The sequence below is a fragment of the Oncorhynchus masou genome, chromosome 1 (assembly GCF_036934945.1).
Source record: "Oncorhynchus masou masou isolate Uvic2021 chromosome 1, UVic_Omas_1.1, whole genome shotgun sequence".
NCBI lineage: Eukaryota > Metazoa > Chordata > Actinopteri > Salmoniformes > Salmonidae > Oncorhynchus > Oncorhynchus masou.
In genome coordinates this window covers 28716906-28738080 of record NC_088212.1, presented here as the reverse complement: position 1 = coordinate 28738080, position 21175 = coordinate 28716906, and the positions used below count along the sequence as shown (strand labels likewise).

The 21175-nt window shown below is 40.0% G+C and overlaps 1 protein-coding gene across 1 annotated transcript in view; it reads right to left on the bottom strand.

Moving 5' to 3' along the window:
* The window catches only part of LOC135541324 (mitoferrin-1-like), a 28696-nt gene extending 15221 nt beyond the window's left edge, over nucleotides 1–13475 (bottom strand). The window contains exon 1 of the mRNA XM_064967491.1: nucleotides 13183–13475. Within this exon, the coding sequence (XP_064823563.1) occupies nucleotides 13183–13353 (171 nt within the window). The 5' untranslated portion in view covers nucleotides 13354–13475. The remainder of the gene's footprint in view (nucleotides 1–13182) is intronic.
* Between the last annotated feature and the right edge of the window lie 7700 nt (nucleotides 13476–21175).

The window sequence follows — 21175 nt, the reverse complement described above, 5'->3', positions numbered from 1 at the left end:
GGAAATGGTTAGGCATGTGAAGTGAGAAGAATAAGAGTACCACATTGAAGCTTCCCAGCAACACCCGTTGGGGTGGTGTTGTCATCATATTTGACAGTCTCGTGGAGGGAAAGGAGTCTCTCCAAGAAATGGCCATATCATAGTCTGCTGATATGGACAGCCCCATCAAGAGGATCCTCCTGGATGATGTATTTTGAGAGAGAGTGGTAAGCAGCCTGAAACCTATAGCAGCAGCCAATACAGGGATTGAGAAAGACAATGCCATCCTGTCTGATGTAAGAGAATACATCCGTACTGCCCTGCCCACTTCACTTTTGCTCCAAGAGGAGGAAACTGGAGTTCTGAAATACATAAAAAAAGCGTGAAGACTTCTGCCTGAAGCCCATAAATGCTGCAGTGTACATGTTGGACCCCAAGTATGCCGGCAAGAGCATCCTGTCTGGTGTAAAGATCAACCAGGCCTATGGTGTCATCACTCCAGTGTCTCACCACCTTGGCCTGGATGAGGGCAAGGTTCTTGGCAGTCTGGCGAAGTACACTTCCAAGCAAGGGCTTTGGGATGGAGATGCAATATGGCAGTCGTGCCAACATACCTCAACAGCCACCTGGTGGAAGGGACTTTGTGGATCTGAGGCTCTTTCCCCTGTTGCCTCCATCATCCTCCAAATCCCACCAACATCTGCCACCTCAGAGCGCAACTGGTCCTTGTTTGGGAACACACACCAAAACACACAACAGGCTGACCAATACAAGGGTTGAAAAATCGGTGGCCAACCGGGCAAATTTTAGGGTTTTTGAGCCTGACAACAAGCCATCCTCAACCAGGTTGGAAACTGACAGTGAAGATGAGGCCTCAGTCTGATGTTCAAGAGCTGGACATTGAGGAGTTCCAGGGAAAAGACCATTTTACAGATGTATGTTGAAAACGTTTTTGGGAGATGCGATGGATCATTGGGAATCATTCAATATTCCCTTTCTTTTGCTGTTCAGCGAAAACATCTCATGTGAAGGGTCAACTCATTAAGTTCAATTCGTAACTAAATAGTTCTTTATTTCTTTTAGAAGAATTTAATCATTTGCAATTATGTCAACTTATGGTTTACAGGTTTATGTTTCTGTCTCCATATGATATCGTAAATATATCCAATGCAAAAAAACATCTACATTTAAAAAATGGCATTAATATTCATTTGCATACATTTCAGTTAATTACCCATATATTCCCACGGAAAGTTTCCACCACTGAATATTCCCCAAAATGTGCAACCCTACTTGTTCTTTCTTAAGTGGCTCACTATTTAATAAAGTAAACCCAATCCTTGAGCGAGTTAAGATACGTCCCTTATTTCCCAGCAATAGGCCAACTGCATGTCTATAGTTTACCTCCCTCCTTATTATGCTATTATCTCAGCCTCCTAATTCAAGTAATTCCATCTATTTAGCAGTTTTGCTCTAGAGATAAACCACCACACAGGACAGCTTCATGGGATTATCTCATGATATCAATAAATCTGACCTACTCCTCTACGACCCACTACTACCAAACAAGCTGAATGAGCACTACAGGTTGTTTTTAAATCAAATGGTATTTTCAGCCATCTTGACCCTCAACTGACAACACCTTCAGGACTAACTTCCCTGAAAACCCCCTGCCATCCTACACCCCCTCCCTCCCACCCCAGGCTACCCTCCCCCTTCGTCACCACAGAACAGGAGGTGACCAAGCTCAAAAAAAGAGTAAAACAGCAAGAAGGCTGTAGGCTCAGACCATATGTCTTCAGCTACACTAAAGCACTGCGCTGACCAGCTTTCCCCTGTTTTCATTGACATAATCAGTCTCTGGAACTATGCACTGTACCGGACTTATTCAAATCCCCCACCATCATCCCTGTCCCGAAGAAACAAAAGGTGACCAGCATGAACGACTACAGACCTGTAGCGCTCACCTCGGTCATCATGAAATCCTTTGAGCACTTGGGACTTCATTGATAAACTGTGCGTACTTACATAATATACTCCAAAATGTGCGTACACCATAGAATGTGCTCACCTCCTCGCAAACTTTTTCCTATCATCAGTCTGCATGGTGAATTTGAGATAGAGCTTTTGTTTAGCAGAGTTTGCAATTAATTTAGTCCCTGCTGACCAGTAGCAGCTCACTTTGTTGAAGCTAACCATCCCATCTCCTCCCTCAAATACATAGGCATTGAGCATGTTGCTCTACCAAGGACATTGAACATCGAGATCCTACTACTAGAGAATGAAGGGTGGGACTAATTACAACATAACAAATGTTAAATATTCTGTCTGTAAAAAGCTTATAGGTTCAGAACTTTTGTGAATCAGCACAGTTAAAAATATATGGCAAATAGAAATCAAACTGGATGGACATCAGAAATAGATGGGAGAGGAAGGACAGGACTAAAAACAAACAAACTATAAAATAGATTATGTCCGTAATGTGTATATAGTATGTATAAACTGGAAGTAGAAGCCTAAATGTTGTTGTTCATTAGTTTACTCCAATTAAGGGGCTGGTAGGGTTAGCAGAAAAATTAAGAAGAATACATTTTAAAAAGATATGCGTTTATGTACAGTACCATTCAAAAGTTGACACCTACTCATTCAAGTGTTTTTCTACATTGTAGAATAGTGAAGACATCACAACTATGAAATAATATATGGAATTATGTAGTAACCAAAAAACAAATCAAAATATACTTTTGATATTTGAGATTCTTCAAAGGAGCTACCCCTTGCTTTGATGACAGCTTTGCACACTCTTGGCATTCTCTCAACCAGCTTCATGAGGTATGCGGCAGGTAGTCTAGTGGTTAGCGCGTTGGGCAAGTAACCAAAAGGTTGCTGGATCGAATCCCTGAGATGACATCATTGTAAATAAGAATTTGTTCTTAACCGACTTGCCTAGTTAAATAAAGGTTACTTTTAAAAATGCATTTCAATTAACAGTTGTGGTGACAGCTGGTTCACAGAAGATGGTCTTATACCAAATAGGGCTAAACAGCTCAAATAAGCAAAGAGAAACGACGGTCCATCATTACTTTAAAACATGAAGATCCGTCAATTCGGAAAACTTCAAGAACTTTGAAAGCTTTTCCTCGTACAGTGGCAAAAACCATCTAGAGCTGTGATGAAACTGTCTCATGAGACAAATAAATGCACATTTCTTTTACACCTTTATTTAACTAGGCAAGTCAGTTAAGAACACATTCTTATTTTCAATGACGGCCTATGAACGGTGGGTTAACTGCCTCGTTCACAGGCAGAACGACAGATTTTCACCTTGTCAGCTCGGGGGATTCAATCTTGCAACCTCACAGTTAACTAGTCCAACGCTCTAACCACCTGCCTCTCATTGCACGAGGAGACTGCCTGTAGCGCGAATGCAGTAAGCCAAGGTAAGTTGCTCGCTAGCATTAAACTTAGCTTATAAAAAACAATCAATCACTAGTTAACTACACATGGTTGATGATATTACTAGATATTATCTATCGTGTCCTGCATTGCATATAATCGATGTGGTGCGTATCGTTGCTCCAATGTTTACCTAACCATGAACATCAATGCCTTTCTTAAAATCAATACACAGAAGTATATATTTTAAACCTGCACATCTGGCTAAAAGAAATCCAGGTTAGCAGGCAATATTAACCAGGTGAAATTGTCACTTCACTTGCGTTCATTGCACGCAGAGACAGTGTATTTGCAACAGTTTGGGCTGCCTAATTTGCCAGAATTTTACGTAATTATGACATAACATTGAAGGTTGTGCAATGTAACAGGAATATTTACACTAATGGATGCCACCCCTTGGATAAAATACAGAACGGTTCCGTATTTCACTGAAGGAATAAACGTCTTGTTTTCGAGATGATAGTTTCCGGATCCGACCATATTAATGACCAAAGGCTATTTTTCTGTGTGTTATTATGTTATAATTAAGTCTATGATTTGATAGAGAAGTCTGACTGAGCGGTGGTAGGCAGCAGCAGGCTCGTAAGCATTCATTCAAACAGCAATTTTGTGCGTTTTGCCAGCAGCTCTTCGTTGTGCGTCAGGCATTGCACTGTTAATGACTTCAAGCCTGTCAACTCCCGAGATTAGGCTCGTGTAACCGATGTGAAATGGCTAGCTAGTTAGCGGGATGCGCGCTAATAGCATTTCAAACGTAACTCGCTCTGAGACTTGGAGTGGTTGTTCCCCTTGCTCTGCATGGATAACGCTTATTCGAGGGTGGCTGTTGTCATTGTGTTCCTGGTTCAAGCCCAGGAAGGAGCGAGAAGAGGGACGGAAGCTATACTGTTACACTGGCAATAAAGTGCCTATAAGAACATCCATTAGTCAAAGGTTAATTAAATATAAATTGTATAGAGAGAAATAGTCCTATAATAACTACAACCTAAAACTTCTTACCTGGGAATATTGAAGACTCATGTTAAAAGGAACCACCAGCTTTCATATTTCTGAGCAAGGAACTTAAACGTTAGCTTTCTCACATGGCACATATTGCACTTTTACTTTCTTCTCCAACACTTTGTTTTTGCATTATTTAAACCAAATTGAACATGTTTAATTATTTATTTGAGGCTAAATTGATTTTATTGATGTATTATATTAAGTAAAAATAAGTGTTCATTCAGCATTGTTGTAATTGTCATAATCAAAATTAAATAATATATTTAAAAAAATAATTTAAAAAATGTATATTTTGATTTAATTAATTAATTAATATATATATATATATATATTTCTTTTATATATTTTTTTTTAAATTGGCCGATTCATCGGTATCAGCGTTGAAAAATCATAATCGGTTGACCTCATCTCAACTAGAGGTCGACCGGCATGGCCGATTAATTAGGGCCGATTTCAAGTTTTCATAACAATCGATAATCAGTCCTTTTGGACGTCGATTCCATTGCAATCCACGAGGAAACTGCGTGGCAGGCTGACCACCTGTTACACAAGTGCAACATCAAAAGGACCTTGTGGCTGCAATGAGCCAAGGTAAGTTGCTAGCTATCTTTAAACGTATCTTATAAAAAACAATCAATCTTCAGATAATCACTAGTTAACCTAGTAATATCATCAACCATGTGTAGTTAACTAGATTGTCCTGCGTTGCATATAATCAATGCAGTGCCTGTTAATTTATCATCAAATCACAGCCTAATTCAACTTTGCCAAACGGTGATGATTTAACAAAAGCGCATTTGCACAAATGTACCTAACCATAAACATCAATGCCTTTATTAAAAATCAATACACAGAAGTATATATTTTTAAACCTGCATATCTAGTTCAAATAAATTCATGTTAGCAGGCAATATTAAGTAGGGAAATTGTCTCACTTCTCTTGGGTTCAGTGCAAGCAGAGTCCGGGTATATGCAACAGTTTGGGCCGCTTGACTCGTTGCAAACTGTTTTTCTTCCAAACAAAGACTGTAATTTGCCAGAATTGTACATAATTATGACATAACATTGAAGGTTATGCAATGTAACATCGATATTTAGGGTTGCCACCAGTTCGATAAAATACAGAACGGTTCCATATTTCACTGAAAGAATAAACGTTTTGTTTTCTAAATTAGTTTACAAATTTGACCATATTAATGACCAAAGGCTCATATTTCTGTGTGTTTATTATAATTAACTATATGATTTGATATTTCGTAATGAAATTGGAAACAATTAAATATCTGTGAAATGTTTGAAAAAAAAGTTTATGCTAATCTAATGCTAACAATAGCCTAATATATTCAATATCCTTTAAACTATTGTCTTTTAACAGTTTCACAATTAATTCTAATCAACCTAATAATTATGACAAGACAACCCTCACTATTGTCATTGGTTTCACTAATTGCACTGTTTTGTCAACATAACCCGTTTTAAGCATTCATGACATTACACTGAAGGCACAGCGATGCCGAAACGTTGGTGTTTTACCCAATAAATCACTGGGAGTTTATGACTCTGTTTTTATATCTTACAGTTTATTCACCATTAGTCAGCAACTCTACACTAAATAAGTTTCTATGTGTGTGCGCCAGCTCATGCTTTTTAATTATTATTTTTAGAATCTAAAATAATTACTCATAAGAATCGTATAATTAGACATGGGAATCTTTTTCCTATCTATTTTTGATTCATAACCACTGCAGAATATATTCCTCACCTTTTCTGGCCGTGATGGGTTCATATTCCTGTAGGAGCCATACAACAAATTACCATGGGCATCTCTCATTTAAATTGGACCTATTAGCCTAGTAAATAGATAACCTGAAATGCATACAGCCTTCGCAATATCATAGGCAGGGTGGTTTATAATACTGGTATACAGTCAAAATTAAATAGCTGATCTTTTACATTGAAGTAGGCCTTTGTATCAAGTTTCAAGTTTTTATTGTCACATGCACAAGTACAGTGGAATGCCTTTGCTTGCTCGTTCCCAATAATGCAGTAATGAATATCAGTAGTGCTATCAACAAAAGTCAAGTAGAACAAAAGCACACGAGGTATAAAACTAACTACTGTAAGTACTGTAATATTTTTTGGGAGAGTAGCCTGCCCTAAAATGTTTCAGAATTCACGGCAAGTCCATCATATTTAGGTTGGGGGGGGTCTATATAAAACATTGTTACGGACAACGCCAACAACATGGGCCTTCACTACCTCGACAACCCAAGGACATATGTAAGGATACTGTTTGTGGACTTTAGCTCAGCCTTCAACACAATCCTTCCGGACCTGCTAGAGCACAAATTTACCCAAGCTGAAAGTATCAGTCTCCATCTGCCAGTGGAGACCCTGAGGGAAATTCCACAGTACCAAAATTATACTTTGACTCTTTTTCCCTTGTTTGTTGTTTTACTTTAAAAATAAAATGTATGCCAAACAAAAACCATTGATTTCAAAGTTTAACAATCCATACAAATCTATTGTTAACAATTTCAACAAAGACAAAGAGAGGAGAGTTTGTCCAGACTGTTTTAACACTCTTGGTTTGACCACCAGACGAATGAATGGAAGAAAACAGTTACCAGCTGAACATAACAGTACGCCAATGCATGTGACCCAACTGGCAATGAAGTCACTCATTTCTTAAAGACACCGTGCACTCTTTTAGAAAAGAAATTGCTTCTTCTATGCAAATGTTTTTAAAATCAGTACAAATAAAATATGTTAGCAGCTGCTATGAGAACATAAATCCTAAATGGAAGGCATCCCATCGGTATCCCCATGAACTCAGCCAAAACAAGCTCAATAACTCATTCACACACACTCCTATTGAATAATATGCATTGACCTGTATTGTGAATAGACTTATGCTACATTTTGATTTACCCAGTTTATCAAGAGATTTACCATTCAAATAATACCATTGTTGTTTTGTATTTAGATTTTTTTTTTTATACCATTGTTCAATTGACTCAATGCCTGCATGGCTGTTTTAAGATTATGTAAATTATGTTCAAATGTAATGATATTGAACTCAGATGCCCAATGATTTTACAGCGCAGTAGCTGAGTTTATATCTGTCTGGATCAAGTGCCAGTCTGTGACTTTTGCTAAATACGTCTTTTTTTTGTGGCATTGTTTTTGTATCGTGTTGGTATTGAGTATTGTGACGGTATTGTGATACTAAACCTGGTATCGAAGTCAAAACACTAGGCAGTATCTTCTCACTAAGGCAAATTCTGTGTGTGTTTATGCCGTGGTGTAAAGTACATAAACATCTACTTTAAAGTATTTTTTACTTATGTACTTTACTATTTATATTTTTGGCCACTTTTACTATACTACATTGCTACATTGTACTTTTTACTCAGATTTTACCTGACACCCAAAAGTACTCGTTACATTTTGAAAGCTTAGCAGTACAGGAAATTGGTCCAATTCATGCACTTACCAAGAGAACACCTCGTACGGCCTCTGATCTGAAGGACTCAAACACACATGCTTAGTTTGTAAATGATGTTGGAGTACTGGAGTGTGCCCCTGGCTATCCGTAAATAAGTATAAAAAGCAGCACCATTTTTCTTTTAAGTACATTTTAGCAATGCCATTTACTTTTGATACATAAGTATATTTAAAACCAAATACTTTTAGACTTTTACTCAAGTAGTATTTTACTGGGTGACTCCCTTTTATTTGAGTTAATTTCTATGAAGGCATCTTTACTTTAACTCAAGTATGACAATTGTGTACTTTTTCCACCACGGTGTATAAATGGACTTGGCGGATAAAAATTATTCTGATATAAGGCTGGACGATGTTTTGAATTTAAATGTTTTGCGCAATATTTCAAATGCCTTTATCGCAAGAATCAATGTCTTTTTTATTTTCAGTTTTATGAGCATTTAGGTCCGCTTGTTCTCATGTCTTTCTGGTCTGGTCTCTTTCGCTCCTTCTGTGCTGCGTGCAATGACTGTGGGCTGGGAGCACCTTCCAATTACACACATCAAGCCCCTCGCCATGGCAGTCACAACAACAAAGATCACTTCCTCCTCTCTGACAACTTGCTATTCGCAATTGAGGTTTGGTCCAACAGAATCAGTCATATGGACACAGAAACACATTTAACTGTAATAGAGAAGTTGCAATTTGAGTTGAGACATAAAAAGTGTATGCAGACACTAGTAAAAGAAGGGAGGTATCAATGAACATTGATTCTGGAAAATGAATTCAGTTTGTTGTACCATGTACGGCCAGCAGCATTTATTTGCCAAAGACTGTCAAGTGTGTGTTTTAATGCAATAAGCATAAAACAAAATTATAAGGAATTGGCAACTTGTTCTCATTTTGAGAAAAGGGGTAGGCTCCTTGATTTCATCATCTGCACAAAGTGGACAGGCTAACATGCTGTTTAAACAGTCGAAGATGGACAGAAAGGTGTGTGCATAACAATTCAACTGTTCTACCCTGTTAGCTAGCAAATAGATACAAGTTGGCTGAACTTGAAATATAAAGATTGGGCCTATGTTGCTACTCACTAGCACATAGGCTTGTGCTTGAGAGTGTTTATGAGACATGTGTTAATTTTCTATAATGCCTGCTACAAGAAGTTACGCATCAATCACACTGACAGCATAATTGCATTTTGGTACACCCGAAGTACATTCATTTCCAATGGAACGCTGCGTTTGCCTTGCAGCATTGCGTTGCAGAGGCAGTTGCAGTGCGTCCTGTGTGGTGCATACGTTGGATTTATCGAACGTATGTGTCAAACGGTATGCTTAGATGGCTTGACAGAAATGGTGGAAGGTGAATGTTGAACTTTTGCTGCACACATATCCAGATGATGCTGTGTACCATCTTGCGCAATGATACTATCGGTGTGATCAAGGCATTAGTCACTATTAGTGAATGTGCATTATGCATGGTTATGGGGGAAAAAAATACAACCAAAAGGATATTTTTAAAGACACTTGAAAGCCAGATCAGTGATTAGTGTGATCTCAGATCTGTAATACTGATACATGTTGGACCTCTGCCCGGGTGATGGAGATCCTCTTTCAGAGCCTACTTTAAGTTATTAGTAAAGTGTCCTCTTCCCTCTTAAGCACTAATGAAGTGAGACATACAAAATTGAGCAATTACAAAGTGGTGAAGGAAGTGTACAGAATGAGACTGTGCTGTCAAATCTTACTTTTTGATACTCTAGGCTCAGTCGGTACTTCTGGGCTCAGCCTTGCAGAGAGACTTTGCCTGCCTCCGTCTGCACTCACTCAGTCCACTTGACAAAACAGAGCTAGCTTTATCCTGATTGGCGGGTCTCACAGTGACGGTACAATGCCTCAGGCTATTAAAATGGCTACTCTTTCTGGCTGTGCAGTGCCAAAGAACCAGGAAACTATCCTATTGATTGAATATTAGACAAACTTGGTGACCTTACTTCATTTGGTTTATTTTCTCACCTTGTCCAACAAGCAACTAATGTAAAATCTCCAACAACGTAATAACTCATTTAGGCCAACTGTATAACATAAAATAATTCTGCTGCATAACACACAATGAGTAATTTGTTTGCTTTGTTCTACTGCCATCAATCTTTGTTTACCAACAGGAAATGTATTCCTGAATGGCTTAAGACATACTTCATAACAAGAAGTAAATTTAAAAAAACATTTTAAAAAAAACACACCCTTTGGAGATGACACAGAGTAATAAAACTATTAGTAAATATATGCTACCAGGATCTAGGGTTAGGCTAACTGTAAAGTAATCTCCAATACATCCTCCTGAAACTCACATTGAGCTAAATTTATCTGGGCTCTATGGGAAGCGCAAGACATTGTTATTTTACACTGTATGGAGGTTGTAGTTTAGACATGGGGCAGGGAATCCCTGTTTCTGTGTGACACAGTTGCTTTAGTTGTTCAGAAGGGAGTGACCTCATCAGTAGCAAGCCAACTGTAGAAGCCTGAGAAACCTCACACACTGTAGGAGTTAAAAGGTCACCCTACCATGATAAAATTGGGAGACCAGAACATAGTCTTCAGATTGCTGGGGATATCTATGTGTTTTGTTTCTATTACATTAAAAGTCATGACTAATGCCTACCGAGTGGTGCAGCGGTCTAAGGCACTGCAATGCAGTGCTAGCTGTGTCACTACAGATCCTGGTTCGAATCCAGGCTGTGTCACAGCCGGACACGACCAGGAGATCCATGAGGCAGCGCACAATTGGCCCAGCATCATCCGGGATAGGAGAGGGTTAGGCCGGCCGGGATGTCCTTGTCCCATTGCGTTCCAGCGACTCCTGTGACGGACCGGGCGCATGCACACTGACACAGTCGCCAGGTGCACAGTGTTTCCTCCGACACATTGGTGCGGCTGGCTTCCGCGTTAAGCAGGCATTGTGTCAAGAAGCAGTGCAACTTGGCGGGTCATGTTTTGGAGGATGCAGTGCTCTCAACCGTCGTCTCTACTGAGTCCATACAGGAGTTGCAGCGATGGGACAAGACTAACTACCAATTGGATACCACGAAATTGGGGAGAATCATGACTAACTATGTGCTCATAGCATGTGTGTAAATGCATTTCATGAGTGCATCCCATGGCTGACACAAACTGTTTGCTAATCAACTTGTATAAGAGGGGGATAGTGCGCACAACATTTTTCTGCAAGTGAATAATTCGAAACACTTCCACGCTGGGACATGAAGAGAACACCCGACACTTCTAGAAGTAGTACAGAGGGCCGTATAGATAACTCCCTGCAACTCTCTCATATATAAAAGGTTAGATCAGTAATGTAGGCTCCTGTAAAGCACAAGGGTTATTGTTTTATGAATTAATGTAGCCTGTGTTTATCCTGTACTGGCAATCTTTATCACAGGGACATCAACAACTAAGTTACTGTTTCTTAATTTTACAGAGATTCAGTAAATAGTTTTCTCCTCTGTCTAGGGTCTCCTAAGCAGGGAAATCATCCTGGTACCATATTTCTTCTCATAATGTTTTTATAGAGTATGAGTAATGTCTTATGCAGCCACTGAATTGGCGTAGCCCAATGACAAACAATTGAAGTGATGAGCTGCTTCTTAGTTGTCAGGGTTATTCTCCTTGTCAGTAGTCACTAAAAACGTTTAGGCCTAACTCTTCACGGTAGACGGAAAACCTGATGTCATTGTTTTCAATGGGAGCATGGCGGTAAATGCCATTGAGACTGGCGGTGGATGCTGTCAGCCGCCACAGTAGACAGACATTGCCGCCAAAGTTTGAATACATCATATTTTGCCATAGCATTGTTTTCTAACAAATGTTGATTTGCACTCATTGTTTACTGAAATCACCATAGCAGAGCATACCTTCATGCTGGCTTGCTTTTGCCGTCACCCTGTTTATTGCTTTCTTATCCTGCTATGCCGATACATATGACGGTTTTGGCGTCCCTAATCTAAACACAGACTTAGTGATGAAGAAGAAATCTTTCAGTGGACAATTTAAAGTAAGGGATACAGAATACCTACTGAACTTTAATATATTCCTATTTTAAAATGAAGTTCATAGCAGCTGAGTTAATGAAACACTGTGGCTATGTGTTGATCAAACATGTCAAGGGTGGCTCTTAAACCTTGAGCTGTAAGATGGACAGCGTGAAAGGTCCAACACCAGATCCTGGCAGCTACTGAGGAAGTGGCGACAATGGCTTGTGTAACCCTGTTGAATAGACGCAACCTAGTTTGGCTCCAAGTCAGATTGTCTCATTCTAATGGTTTTGATTAAGATAAAAAGTTGTATGCCTTTTTTGCCACAAACTTTATTCTGTTGATGTGTTAAGTCAAGTGTTTATGTACACAGGGCTATCCAGCAATGTACTTAGATAAACATGTATGAATGAACTTCACTGAATGAGTTTGATAAACGTGTATGAATGAACTGGAAAACAATAACTACCGGTATGCAATGAGAGGGGGCATAGCAGGGAACAAAGTTCACAACCACTTACTCATTACTTATGTCTTACTATAGGCTACCTACATGCCCTTCAGCTTTGACTAGTCCAGACCAGGACTAAACCACTTGGTTTTGTAGATTTAATATGAAAAATAATATTGACCACTAACTAGTTGTCCAGTTCCTTTAGGAACACCTTTCTCCCAAGGCCACATAAATTTGAGCCCGTTTGACAGCTTTTGACCTTCGCCTGACAACTAGTTTAATAGGAAGGTCGGTTGTGGGTACGATTAAGAATTATATAGAACAAATGGGCACTGTGTGGTTAATGTCAGAGAGCTATCTCAACATGTGCAGGCGTTAACCAGAACTTGATGGTTGTTGGATTTGAAGATTTTAGCAAACAAGCTAACTGTTATACCCTAACTAGCAACTGTAGCTAAGAGTGCGGCTGAATAACTTACTGGAAACGTTCAATAGCATGTTTCGTTAACAGTGTGAATATTTTCAGGGAAACAGGGACACATATGCTAGCAAGACACATATGCTAGCAACAGTGTCTTGCATGTCTCATAACGTTAGTTAGTTGGCTAGTTAGCAGCTAGCTAGCCAAATAGCTAGTTTTCACACAAGCAAATCTGGTAAGGTTATTTCCTCCTCTGCTTGTTGGTGAGCAAAAAAACAGAAATGCATAATGATGCGAATGAAATGGGTCATTGAGCCATCACTTGATTCATGGGGTAGCTAGCTCGCCTACCTTGACAGAGTCCACGGGGTACATCACCGTGTGCTCCAGGATTCCAGCCACTGCTCCTGCTGTCATGTGGATTGTCAATGAGGCATGAGGTGGTAAACTTTCGTAATCGCCATCGCCTTCCAAAGGCTCCTCATCTTTACCTTTAATCTCCGACATCTCCACGGTTGCCATCAGCGCGCAACTCCATGCGAGGCAGACGGGTCAAAAGGATATCTTCAGACACAAGCACCGAATGAGAGGCATGGATAACCACAACATCATTACCGAGTTCGAGCGCCTAAATGACGTCGGCAGTAAACACGATGGCTGTCTAGTTTGAGCAATGAACATCCAGAAAACCGAAAATGAGGCGGGACCAACAGCCAATGAAAGTAGCCCTGCTTGGCATACCAAAATGAGGGTGTTCGATTGAACTCACCCGTTGGCCCGTTCAGGCATGTTTTTCATCGGCTGAAAGTTAATTGCATTCGGCGATGTCGGCTCAAAACAAAAGTGATGTAATTAAGTACATGTAGCAATTAGTAGGATTCTGGGTTTCTCATGCAAAAGTGTTTGCTTTAAATAAAAACGCTTTATCTACCTTTCCAATTAAAATTTGTTAGACAATTAAAACTTTTACTTTATGGAAAAGAGATGTATGTTTTGGACTATGCACCATGCTGCCTTCTTGACAAAATGACTGAGCAGCACAGCTCGATTTGAGATGGCGCTCCTCCCACCCCGCAGCTCAGCATAATCGAATCCACGCACTGACAGTTCTTTTCAATTTTTATTCATTTATTTCTTTTTTATTTCACCTTTATTTAACCAGGTAGGCTAGTTGAGAACAAGTTCTCATTTGCAACTGCGACCTGGCCAAGATAAAGCATAGCAGTGTGAACAGACAACAACACAGAGTTACACATGGAGTAAACAATAAACAAGCCAATAACATAGCAGAAACAAAATAATCTATATACATTGTGTGCAAAAGTCATGAGGAGGTAGGCAATAAATAGGCCATAGGAGTGAATAATTACAATTTAGCAGATTAACACTGGAGTTATAAATGATCAGATGAACATGTGCAGGTAGAGACACTGGTGTGCAAAAGAGCAGAAAAGTAAATAAAATAAAAACAGTATGGGGATGAGGTAGGTAAATTGGGTGGGCTATATACCGCTGGACTATGTACAGCTGCAGCGATCAGTTAGCTGCTCAGTCACCAATGTGAGCACAAAAAGGTCACAAAGGTCATTGATCCCTTGTCTATTTCAAAAGTAATAAATTTTTCTATGATTTGTCATTTTTACCCTTACTAAATAATAACCGACAATGCCACTAGAATACCGCATGAGGAAGCATTTAAAATCCCCTCAACATTAGCTGAGGGCTGATGCTAGCATGGAGTACAAGGAGTGGAACATTAGCTAAACCAAAGAGGAAGACAGAGGCCCAACTCGGCAGAAAATCGAGTGGTCTTCGTCCAAGCATGGAGTTTTTGTATGGAGGTCAATAAGGTACCACAGTATGAGCCATAATTACCATATAATCTGGCGGTCAAACAGGGAAACGGTTCCAATCATTTTTCCACCATTCATTTTTCCCATAGGAGATTTTAGAAATAAGTAAAATAAGTGCTGTGTTTTGTGTAGGCTTACCCTGGCGTGACATTTTGATAATCATATAAATCTCTCTAGGACAAGGTTACTTTTATCAATATATTGGCCTGTACCCTACATGACTTTAAATGGACAATTATGTGAACTTTCTTGTGCAAGTTTTAAATTGACATAATACCTGTTAGCAAAGGTGTCAGCTGGAGATGACGTGTAGGAGCTTGCAGGGATTTATAGTTTTGACCTTGTGCAAGAGTGATTTACATGGTTAACAAAATGTCATGCCAGGGTAAACCTACATGAAACATAGCCCTTATTTTAAAATGACTGGAAAATTTCCCTGTTTGACCACTAAGATTTATGTGTATAATGACACCTCCACTGTGGGGCTCTATCAGACTGTTGAATTTGGTTTAAAAAAAATGTTATTGTTTATTTCGTTAAATACAAGTTTCATAATTCTTAAATTGTACCAAGTGTACTGATTGAGACTTCCGGCACCGACAGAGATGGCCACGTCGCTTCGCGTTCCCAGGAAACTATGCAGTATTTTGTTTTTTTACATGTTATTTCTTACATTGTTACCGCAGGTAATCTTAGGTTTTATTACATACAGTCGGGTGGAACTATTGGATATAAGAGCTAAGTCAACTCACCAACATTACGACCAGGAATACAACTTTCCGGAAGCGGATCCTCTGTTTTGCCCACCTCGCAATTCAAAGACTCAGACACGAGAGGTATGTGGCAGTATCTACAGTCAATCACAGATTACAAAAAGAAAACCAGCCCTGTTGCGGACCAGGATGTCTTGCTCCCAGACAGGGTAAACAACTTCTGTGCTCGCTTTGAGGACAATACAGTGCCACTGACACGGCCCTCTACCAAAACCTGCGGACTCTCCTTCACTGCAGCCGACGTGAGTAAAACCATAGTACCTTCCAAGCTCATCATTAAACTTGGGGCCCTGGGTCTGAACCTCGCCCTGTGCAGCTGGGTCCTGGACTTCCTGACCGGCCACACCCCAGCTGGTGAAGTTAGGAAACAATACCTCCACTTTGCTGATTCTCAACACGGGGCCCCACAAGGGTGCATGCTCAGCCCCCTCCTGTACTCCCTGTTAACTCATGACTGCGTGGCCACGCATGCCTCCAACTCAATCTTCAAGTTTACAGGCGACACAACAGTAGTAGGTCTGATTACCAACATTGACGAGACAGCCTACAAGGAGGAGGTGAGGGCCCTGGGAGAGTGGTACCAGGAAAATAACCTCTCACTCAACATCAAACATCAAACAAAGGAGCTGATCGTGGACTTCAAGAAATGGCAAAGGGAGCACGCCCCTATCCACATCAACAGGACCACAGTGGAGACGGTGAATCACTTAAAGTTCCTCGGGGGAAACACATCACTGACGATCTGAAATGGTCCACCCACACAGACAGGGTGCTGAGTGAAGAAGGAGCAACAGTGCCTCTTCAATCTCAGGAAGCTGAAGAAATTTGTCTTGGTCCCTAACACCCTCACAATTCAGATCATCCTGTCTGACTGTAGCACTGCCTGATACGGCAACTGCACCGCCCGCAACCGCAGGGCTCTCCAGAGGGTGGTGCAGTCTGCCCAACACATCACTGGGGGAAAACTACCTGCTCTTCAGGACACCTACAGCACCCGATGTCACAGGAAGGCCAAAAAGTTAATCAAGGACATCAACCACCCACGCTACGGCCTGTTCACCCCACAATCATCCAGAAGGCTAGGTCAGTATAGGTGCAACGGACTGAAAAACAGCTTCAATCTCAAGGCCATCAGACTGTTAAATAGCCATCACTAGCCGTCTTCCACCCGATTATGTAAATAATTTGTTCTTAACTGTCTTGCCTAGTTAAATAAAGGTTACAAAAAATACAATTGTTTTCATAATTTAAAATTATATACAAATTAAATGTAGATATTCAAGTGCCTAGATTGCCTCTGACCAACACCATCTCACTCCCCTTACATGCAGACGTTCAGCCCCACTGCTGGTTATGTGGGTGGTAGTCATATGAATTAGCCTTGTGTCAATTTCATGCCCTTTACAGTGTACAGCATTTTAACAAAAAGGAGCAGCATATCAATCCTTTGGTTTCAGATACTCTAGAAATACCAGAACAGGAGTTAATCAATCACAGTTGGTCTGGGATCTTTCAATGGGAGGTTTACTGCTCCAAATCTTCTGTAATGTAGTTTTGGTTCAAAATGGCCTCTAACAACCAAAAAAGCTCAACACGTGTGTTCAAAACCCATTCTCACATTTTCTACATTACATCGCTCAGTAATTTGTTATCCGGACTTCTGCTTTCCACTGACTCTGGTTGCAGACCAGAAGTAAAAATTTCACTTTGAGATCAAATTAGGCCCACCAGTGCGAACCTTAGTTGTGGCAACAGGAACATTTAATTCGCTTCTGGCAGTTTGATGTTGATTGACATTAATTTCAAGAAGCATTTATTTTGACGTAAGTCAAGATTCATTTTTCTCTGCCCAATACACCTGAATCTGCCTTCACATCACAGTTGAAAGATTCTGGGTTTAAGCTCCATTCGAAGGCAGAGCATCATATCAATGCTATGTATGCTTGGGATCAGCATAAAAGGGCTATTCATAGCAACTCATCAATATTAGTTGTCATAAATAAGGACCGGGAAAAGAAAGTGAAGGAAAACTGTACTTACATTAAAACAATTGCAGATATGCTCCTATTAACTGCCACTCAAAATATAGCACAGAGAGGTCATCGAGAGTCTGATGACTCTCACAACAAGGGTCATTTTTTGACAATCTTAGAAGAAATAGCAACGTATGACCATCTCATAGAGAAAAGGATGAATGCATGTGGCAATGCTAAGTACACAAGCCACCAAATCCAAAACAAAGTTCTTGAGGGCTTAGCTGAGATGGTACACAGTAAATAATAAGAGAAGTAAAAGAAAGTGAAGTTTTTAGTGTAGAAAAAAGAACAAATGGCTTTAGTTGTGAGGTACTATTACAATGGGACCATCCACAAAAGCTTTTTACACTTTGTCAGCTGAAGCTTAGATGCAGCAGGTCTCACAAAATGTATAATTGATTGCCTTGAAAAACATGGTCTGGACTATATGGCATGCTGTAATCTGAGAGACAGTCTTCCAGCAGTTCTGAGAGTGCTACAGGGTATCACACTTGAAAATAGTGGTGATAGATCAGTGGAGGCAAGCGGCCTTCTTTCTCAGATAGATGTACATTTCATAGGGCTTTTGGTTACCTTTTGTAAAGTGCTTGGTGATGCCAAATGTCTTTCTGACTTGCTCCTATCAAGCACTCTTGACCTAGCAAGGGCTGTGGATCTAATAGGTGCCCTTAGACACATTACAGGACAACAGAAGTGAGGGTTACTTTGGAGAACTATGGAAAGAGGTTGAAGAGATTGTACACTTATTTTGCACTGCTCTGCAAACAGTGTGTAAAACAAGCTTAAGATTTCATGACTCATTGATGATGAGCACTGTAGTACAGAAAAATAGTGACCATAGCAATGGTGAGAGCTTCCAAAGAGCTATCTTTTATCAGGTGCTTGACGGTCTCACAGCAGAGCTGCAGATGTGTTTTTCGAAGAAGAATTGCAAGATAATGCAAGGGGCCCAGTCTCTCAACCCAAAGAATACGTTCTTGATTGAGGAGCCTCTGTTTGCCTTTGCTCAGACCTTTGAGACAGATTTAGAGGACCTCAACATGAGGTTCATCAAACCAAGCGACTTCTTGATAGGAGAGAGAATAGTGGAAGGTACAGACTGTCTACTCTCCTTGACTTTGTTGTGTTTCTAGAACCTTATAAAGAGGTCTTCCATGAGCTATTTTGACTTCTGTTACACCCGTCAGCAGTGCCTCTTGCGAGAGAAGCTTCTCAGCTTTAAAATTAATTAAAACCCACTTTAGGACAACAATGGTTGATGACAGGTTAAGTCACCTCGGAATTCTCAGTGTTGAGTCAAGGAGGGCACGCTCCCTCAACATGGATGAGTTTGTGAAACATTTTGCCAGTTCTCACCAGAACCACAGAATTATGCTGTTTTAAATCTACCTAGGATAATTTGGTCCCTCTGGTCATGATTAAAACCTACACTGTGTACTAGCTAGTACACTGACATCCTAAAATAACAAATCCAAAGGGTATCATGTAACACAGATTTAATTTGGTCTTGATTAGGCCAATTCCAAAACTATTCTTTGCTACTAGTTAACCTAATATATATGAGCATAAATATGATACTGTAAATTTGTAATATTACTGGGCACCAAAATTATTTTTATTTTTCAAGTCCATTTCTGCTTTATACCCGGTATGTCAAATTGCGGTAAGTTTACCTTTTTGTAAATAAACTATGCAATTTATATAACACACAAATACTATCTTATCTCCTTGGTGCTTGAGCTTTATTTTCTGAAAATATTTTGGATGTTCAACACTTATAGACCCAGATTATATATTCATGAAAAGTGACCCAAGTGTGTGTGTGAGTGAGTGAGAAATTTAGCTGCAGGTAGAGACTAACAATTCATAGTATGTTAAAGAATTCTAGAGAAGTAACCCTTTTGGACCACACCATCTGCCATATTGAAGAACTCCGGGTTAAGTGAATTATCACTTCTACCTCTAATCAGCAATTATAGGATTCATTGATGCTCCTTAGATGCCAAGTTAGGGTTACACACTAATTTTCTGTCATGGTCTATGGACCCCCTGAAGTAGCCTTGGCCTCTCCCTGGCCACCCCATGTATAAAACTTTAGTTCTGCCAATGAACAGGACCAAATGTTGATCTACATAAGTAGTTTAAAAAGAATGCCACATAAAATAGGTTTCCACCCAATTGCCGACAGATTTTCACGTGAATGTTCTAAAAGCATTTTCCCACCAGAGATGGTTCCATCAAATTTACATTATAAAAGGCTGTGCGTGTTGAGTAGTGCACATAAAACTAGCGTTTGCGGTTAAATTCCCATGTACCGAATACAAAATACAATTTAAATGGGTTTCCATCGCTTTTTCAACTCTCCTGATCGTTTTATCTACATTTATGTGGGGCTTATACAGTGAATGTGACCGACCACTCAGTGCGGGTATAGCCTACTGCATGATGAGATTATTATGGACAAAAGAGCAAGACTATTTTTATTTGTCAAACGGCAGCCAAGCATCTATCATCATGTCACCAGAATAAGATCCTCGGTATTTATTGGAAAGGATCGTCAAGCTCATCACCGTGCACTTTCGCCACCCTGTGAAGTTCATCATAATTTATTTAATCTGTAGCCTAATAAACTGCATGATTTCCCAAATCAAAGTGGGAGGACCACACAACACATAATCGCGGACTCCAAATTGACCCTGATATGATGGTTATTATGTCAATATTTTCACATAAAGGCGTTTCCACCGCCATTTCCCACATAATTAATTTTACCAACACAAATGACACCAACTTGTCTAGCATATTTTGTTTTGTCAACATTTTGACTGTCTTGAAATGTTTTGTCCAACATTTAGCCTACTTTACTGCATAAAAAGGTTGGATGGAAACCTGCCTAATGTCGCAAAGACAGAAGGATCATCTACTCATTATCAATCATAACATATTTAAGATTAGGCTACTTAAATTATCAACATTGTTCTCCCTAGTCTAGACACCTGTCCAGATGCAGTATACACAACATCACCAAAGGCATGCAGTCACCCCTTCAAATGAATGAATTTGGCTATTTCAACCACACCCATTGCTGACGTGTATAAAATCAACCACCATGCAATCTCCATAGACAAACATTGGCAGTATAATGGCCTTACTGAAGTGCTCAGTGACTTTCAACGTGGCACCGTCATAGGATGCCACTTTTCCAACAAGCCAGTTTGTCAAATGTCTGCCCTGCTAAAACTGCCCCGGTCAACTAACTGCTTTTATTCTGAATTGGAAACATCCAGGAGCAACAACGGCTCATTGAGAAGTGGTAGGCCACACAAGCTCACAGAACGGGATCGCCAGGCGCGTAGAGCATAACAATTGTATGTTCTTGATTGCAACACTCACTATCGAGTTCCAAACTACCTCTGGAAGCAATGTCAGCACAAGGGAGCTTCATGAAATGGGCTTCCATGGCCAATCAGCTGCACATAAGCCTAAGATCACAATGTGCAATGCCAAGCGTCGGTTGGACTCTGGAGTAGTGGAAACTGGTGGAGGAGGAATAATGGTCTTGGGCTGTTTTTCATGGTTCAGCCTAGGCTTCTTAGTTCCAGGGAAGGGAAATTATAACGATACAGCAAACAATGGCATTCTAGACGATTCTGTGCTTCCAACTTTGTGGCAACAGTTAGCG